We start from the raw sequence: 6,314 nt of genomic DNA, 5'->3' as shown, positions 1-6,314 counted from the left end.
GCCAGGCTGAGCTCCGGGTCCCCAGACCCCTGCCCCCGCCGCGCCCTGCGAGCCCCCTCCAGCTCGTGTCCTAAGTGATTTCAAATGGTGACGGGGGGGGGGGGAGCGGGAGCTGGGCCCCCCCCCCCGCCTCTCCTGGAGCCCACGCCCCCCGCGCCCCAACACCGGCCCTGGGCGCGCTCCTCACGGGCGGTGCGGAGAGGGAGGGGCCGCGCACCTAGACCCCGTCCGCACCGGCGACCGCGACCCCCGCCAGGAGCCCCGAGTTCCGAGACCGGCCGTGGGGCAGGGGACGTGGGGAACCTCCGGGAACTGCCGTTGGGCCGCACCCCCGCCCCGCCGTTGGCCCACAGTCCCCTAGGTCAGGGGTACAAGACGTGGGGGCCCTGGTCAGGGGGAGGAGCGAGGTCCCGCCGCCCACCACCCCGAATGGCGGGCATGAGGGCTTGGCGACCGCCGTGTCGCTGCGAGAACCCCACAGGGATGCGTGCGGAGGCGAGGAGGGGACAGGGGCCTCCCCGCCCGGACAGCGCAGCCGCTGAGGGCAGCCTGCGGCGCCCCGGTTGGCCCAGCTCCGGTCCGGGGCGAAGAACTGAACGCCGTGTCCTCCGCGAGCAGGGGCGGCAAGCACCGGCCCTCAGTGCCTCGGGTGAGACGCCGCGGGCCGAGCCGAAGCGACCTCGGTGGCGGGCGCCTGGAGAAGCGCCCCTGAGTGGAAGCTCCCAGCGGCCCAGCACCCGGAGGCACCTTCAGGCTGGACATCAATGACATCGGAACAAAACAGGATCTGCGGCCGCCCACACTGGCCGGCTGGTGGCCGCCGGGGAGGGGCGCTGGGTGGGGGTGGGGACGGCCGGCCGGTCTACACCGCCCGCCGTTCTCTGCTTCACGGATTCCGCGTCCCAGCCACCTCGTGTGTCCCGGATGAAGGGTTCCTTCCAAGGTGCTTCTTACATCATTCTCGGTGCTTTCCTGCTGCTTTGTCTTTTTCCAACTATTTTTGCCCGTGCTCAGTCAAGGGAACAGAAGACCCAGCACCCTGACCTCAGGGGGTCCCAGGTATGAGAGGGTGTGGAAGGCGGCACCTGTGGCCTGGCCTCGTGGTCACACCCACAGAACCTCCTGGGTGTAGGTGGCCTCTCCCACCTAAGGCCAGGGTCCCTGGGCGGGAGTCTCCGGTTAGGCCCTGCCCACGGACAGGACCGCACCCGCCCTGATGTGTGCAGAACCCCAGGGACACACCTGCCCTGAGGCGAGACGGCACTTCCCCGAGATCTGCCACTGGACACTTGCCTCCGGGGAGAGAGGACAGAGGCACAGAAGCGGTGTCAGGGGCCAGACACCGGAGGCTGTGACCCACCGAGTCCCCGGCCAGGCCCTGCTCCGCACTCTCAGAACCCCCCGGGAGTCAGGACCGTCCTCCATCTGGCCCACCCGACTCGCTGCTGGCATGGACGTGACCCAGGCGGACCTGGCAGCCGTGTCCAGGCATGAGGATGTGTGTGCCCCACACTGATTCCCCGGGAAGCCCCCTCTGAAGGGCCAGGCGCAGAGGTGGACACAGCTGGGCACGAAGCATAGGCTTCGTCCTCGATGGGAGGGACGTGGCGGTCACCCCTCGTTCTTGTGGCCACCAGCCGAGGACAGGGCCACTGTGTAGAGGGCTCAGGCCCAGGCTGGAGTGCTGCTCCGGAGCCTGCAGCCCAGCGGCCTGCTTTCGTGACTGGAGGCTGGAAGGTGAGGCCCGGCTGTGTGGGCAGCGGGGACAGTCCCGGGCTGCGGCAGCGGGAGGAGTGACCACAGTCCGCCAAGTGCCGAGGAGGGGAGAGCGGAAGCAAGGACGTGTCCAGGGAGGGCTGCAGAACCCAGTCTGAGCCACCCGGGCTTACAGGACCCTTCCCTCACTCCACTGGGGGTGCTCGGACAGCACCTGGACACAGAACCTGGGAGGGCCTTTGTCCGCACTTGGGCCGCGAACGTGGGAGTCAGTCCCCTGCCCCTCCGTGCACGACTCCCCTGGAGAAGGGCTCTGCGGGGTCACCGAATGAGACACATGCCTGGTTTGCAGTGAAAACATTTATTTTACAACAGTTATCATTATCTTAAGGTCAACATTAAGGACATACAAGATGGAGATCGCCAGGGAACCATCCTAAGCCTCCAGCCGGGCCCTCGGGGCGCACAAGGGGGTTGGGGTCCGACGCACACCCACCTGGCGCTGTGGGATTCCAGCAACAGGACGAAACCAGAAACCGGCGCACGGACAGCTGCTTGCCATGCGTTGCATTTAGTATTCTCAACGAAGTGTGTGTATACATGAGTGCATCCATACGTATTTCAGTGTAAACCGCCTCCCTCACTCGCAACACTGTCCCATCTTCTGGGGAAACAAAATCTACCCAAAGGTACCGCCTGTACCCGAGCCCAGCCCCCTCCTCAAGGACAGCAGCATGGGGCCCCTCCTCCTTCCCGGTGGCCCCCTCCCAGCCAGACCTGCAGTCGGGGCAGAGTCCCCTTTGGAATGCCCTTTGTCACTGTTATCTGAGGCTCAGAAAATTGGTTTTAATGTTTCAAGGCTGGGAAAGGCTTCCACCCACCCAGATGTCACAAAACGACACTCACCTGGAGGTCAAGTGAGCAGCCAGGTGGCCCCAGGGACGGGCTGGGCACTGCCAGGCGCCCCCTCAGGAGCCCCGCGCCCTCCCGCCACAGCGCGTGCCAGCCCCAGGCACACACCAGGGCCGGCGCTCACCTGTGCGCACCCAGCAAAGGAGGGGGCCACCTGTTCAAGACCCGACTCCCAGGAAACCCAGGCCGTCTGGGGTCGGACGCCGGACGGCAGCAGTCACGCCCACGGCGGGGGACAGACATACACACGCATGTACACAGAGACGCCCGCTGCCCACGCCCACAGCACACACTGCCGCCGTGCGTGGAAGGACAGTAACAACGGAGCCTGCCAATTCCACAGGACGGTTCACGACCAAAGTAACAACGGGCAGGACAGTCCTACGTCACATGGGCTCACACAGCGGCATGTTGAGGAAGGAAGGACAGCAGCCGCTCTCTTCACCCTCACGCCCGCCCCTCGGGAGGGCCCCCCTCCCGCCCCGAGCGCTTCCTGCAGGCAGGTGCCCACCCCCCTTGCTGGCTGTCCCATCCTGAGGGCCAGCTGCCCGGAGGCACTCCTCCAGCACGCGCTGGGCCGCCGGGCCCCGCTGCAGTCAGAGCGCACGGCGGTGGTCCCGACACAGCCACACGGGGCGGCCAGCGGCGTGGAAAGGCCACCCGCTCTAAGCCCCACGCGCGGCAGCCGCGGCTTCCCCCGCAGCACTGACCGGGGAACTACGAAGCCTCACACACACAGAGCAGTGAGATCTAAAGCAGTTTGAAAGCAGAAGAAAGCCAAAGGGAAGGCGAGAGAAGACCAACCACATCGCCGAGCAGGACCAGAAACGTACAGGCCAGCAGCTGCCAGCAGCCACCCCGCAGGGCCCTCCGATGCTTCCCACCGGCCACCGGCCGCTCTGGGGCCTCCTGGGTCGAGTGCTTTGTGACACGGGATGGGCTCAGCCTGCACCGGCCCAGCACTCCCCGGCCACACGCAGCCCGGGCTCCGGGTGGCCCCAGGGTGAGGGCTCAGGGGCTCTCGCGGCCGTGCGGTGGGCAGACGGGCGCCCCTGCAGACCTGGGAAACACGCGGACCACTCCCAGAAAGGGAAACGCGAGCGGGGCGGCCAGCGAGGACAGCCGACTTCGACTTGGGAAGCGGCTCCGCGTCAGAACCAGCAGGTGGAAATGCCTTCAGGGCCAGGAGGGGAGAATCCGAGGTCCCCGTCTGGCCCCTGCGGTCCCTGGGCCTCAGGCAACACCACCACTGCCTTTAGGGCTGTTGTCATCAGTCATGATTTATTTAGTTGTTACAAATGCTACAGGAGCCCGGGTTCACCAGCCTTCCAGACCTGCTCCTCCCCCTGAACCCAGGTTCCCAGAGCCTCCCGTTCTGTCGTGGGGAAGCCGCCCGTCGAGGACTCGCTCGGGCCTGCGTGGTGGGCCTTGAGGCTTCCCGACCACAGGGCTGCAGGGAACCCGCCGTGGGGAGGCTTGCTACCTCAAGTCCCAGCTTTGAACTTGGTTCTCGGCCATTCCAGTGGGAAACAGGAAAGTTTCTTCAGAGAGTCACAAAGCTTCGTTCTTGTTGCTGGGTCCGAAGAAGGGCCTGGGGTCTCAGCTCCTCCCGCGGCCGGGGTGGGTCAGTGAATTTCTTATCCTTTCATGAGGTCTGATTTTAGCATAATTTAAGATCATAGTGCAAATTTCCTCTCTCACTGAATGTCGGCATGATTATTTTAATGAACAAAAGCCAAAAACAACAACAGAAAACAAACAAAGGACCACAAACCTGCCCAAGGACCTGGGAGTGGCCACAGCCCGCTCCCCCTCAGCACTGCGCTCGGAGCCTGTCCACGTTCTGCGCCGACGCTGCCCTCCCGCCACAGCCCGTTCTGGGCCGATAAGAACCCGCGCTCGGCCCAGCTGTGGGTGGGCAGACACAGGTCAAGGCCAGCAGGCGAGCGGGGTGCGGGCTGGTGGTGGTGGAAACGGTGGGCCTGGAACACGCTCTGGCCCGAGCCGACATGGTCCTCCTCGTTCTTCACCTACTGGACACGCGGGAGTCGCGCACCAGCTGCCATTGGTTCCTTCTGTGGACACCGCTTGGGTCTCCGGTGACCAGTGCAGGCCCAGCAGGGAGCTACACCACATCCAGGGCCGCTGGGGGCGCGGGGGCCGCTGTGACCTCTGGGCCAGCACGGGCCCATCCTAACCCGTTTCCTCGTCCCCTTCAGCAGAGGCGCCACCCACGAGTTCTGGGTCAAGACAAGAAGGACCGACTTCCCACAGTTCACAGAAGGTGCTGCTCAAGACAATGGCGAGCGGGGGCTCCACGGTCAGGCTGCCGGCTCACGAGCCAAGGGCACCAGGCTGTACCTTTTGTCCAGCTGGTCCTTTCTCCAGGAACCCGGCATCTCTAGCTCTGCCTGAACCATCGACGGTGACTGAGGGGAACAGGCGAGGGACAGTGGGGTGGGGAGGAGCTCTGGCAAGCACAGAGAAGAGGGCTGTGCTCCCCACGCGTGCTTCCCAGGGCCGTCCAGCCGCGCGCCACCAGCAAGCTGGACGGTCAGCCCCTCGGACAACAGCGCACTGGTCACTGCCACCATCTGCGGTTCTGAGGGGTCCGGGAAGGACCACCAGAAGGCCAGGTGGGCCTGAAGGAATGTGGAGGGAGAGGAGGTGCAGGAATGTGGCCCCATCAGTCCAGCTCGCGGCTTGGGACAGGGTGCGAGCGTGGTAGGAGCGCCCCGCCGGGTGAGGGAGTGTGCCCCGAGGACCACGTGACGTGGAGACCGAGGCCGTGCCCAGGCAGAAAACACGGTCCTGGGGCCACCAGAGCCTCCCACACTTTCCACAACAAGCTTACCCACGGGAAAGACCCTGCCGCAAGGCCTAGCAACCAAGGCAAACAGACCCGCACAAACCAACACCACGGAAATGCTGATGGGACAGGGCAAAGTGAGAGGACGTGCCAGCTCCTTCCCGGTACGGCGTCCAGAGGCTCTGCCTGCGTCCGTACGGCTGCCGAGCACAGGGTGCGGACTGGACCTCCCAGCTCCCGCCAGGCAGCACGGGCCTCCGGCCGCTCCCCACACCAGGGAAAGGAGCCACCCCTCCCGCCCCAGCCTGCCTGGCGGGGACCCAGCACGCAGCCGTGGTCAGTGCAGCGAATCGTAAGCCCCAGGAAGATCCACGGTCTGGTGAACACGGTCAGGCCGCGGCACATCCACAGCACGGACACGGAACAGAACCCCACATGCTATCAGAAAGGGAGGAGACAGAAGGAGGAGGCCGGAGCTGAACTGTTTTAAATACTGCATGCGACGCACTTCGCGTGGTGGGGGCGGCGGGCGGGCACAGAGGTGGGCGGGGCCCCGGCGGCCGGCGGCTGCGCGCTCCCCATCTCTGTGGCTACAGTCCGTGACTCTAGGGGTGAAGTGGCCGAGCGCCGGGCTAGCCTCTACCGCGGCCACTCCCGGGCCTAATTGAAGCCGTCGGTGTGGTAGCTGGGGTGGGAGTCGGCCGTGAGCTGGGTGGTCTCCGTGGCCGACGCGGGCTGTACGACGACAGGCGTGTCTGTGGCCTCTGCAAAGCAAGCACACGCGTGCTCATCGGCGCGGGCGGCCGCCACGGCGCGCGTGGCCCCGACACCGTCTGTGCTCCGCAGCCTGGCAGCTCGGCCGGGGTTGGGGGGCAGG

The 6,314-nt window shown here is 65.8% G+C and overlaps 1 protein-coding gene across 3 annotated transcripts in view; it reads right to left on the bottom strand.

Moving 5' to 3' along the window:
• Positions 1 to 3,890: 3,890 nt before the first annotated feature.
• DNAJC5 (DnaJ heat shock protein family (Hsp40) member C5) overlaps positions 3,891 to 6,314 on the bottom strand; it is a 37,927-nt gene continuing 35,503 nt past the window's right edge. For all 3 annotated transcript variants that reach the window (XR_006815262.1, XM_045980278.1, XM_045980277.1), the window contains one exon: positions 3,891 to 6,201. Coding sequence is in view for 2 of the 3 variants with exons in the window: in XM_045980278.1 (XP_045836234.1) it covers positions 6,098 to 6,201 (104 nt within the window). In the remaining variant the exon portion in view is untranslated. The remainder of the gene's footprint in view (positions 6,202 to 6,314) is intronic.

Source organism: Meles meles, chromosome 16 (assembly GCF_922984935.1).
Source record: "Meles meles chromosome 16, mMelMel3.1 paternal haplotype, whole genome shotgun sequence".
Taxonomy (NCBI): Eukaryota; Metazoa; Chordata; class Mammalia; order Carnivora; family Mustelidae; genus Meles; species Meles meles.
Note: the sequence above shows the minus strand (reverse complement) of the source record. Positions and strands in the feature narration are given on the sequence as shown.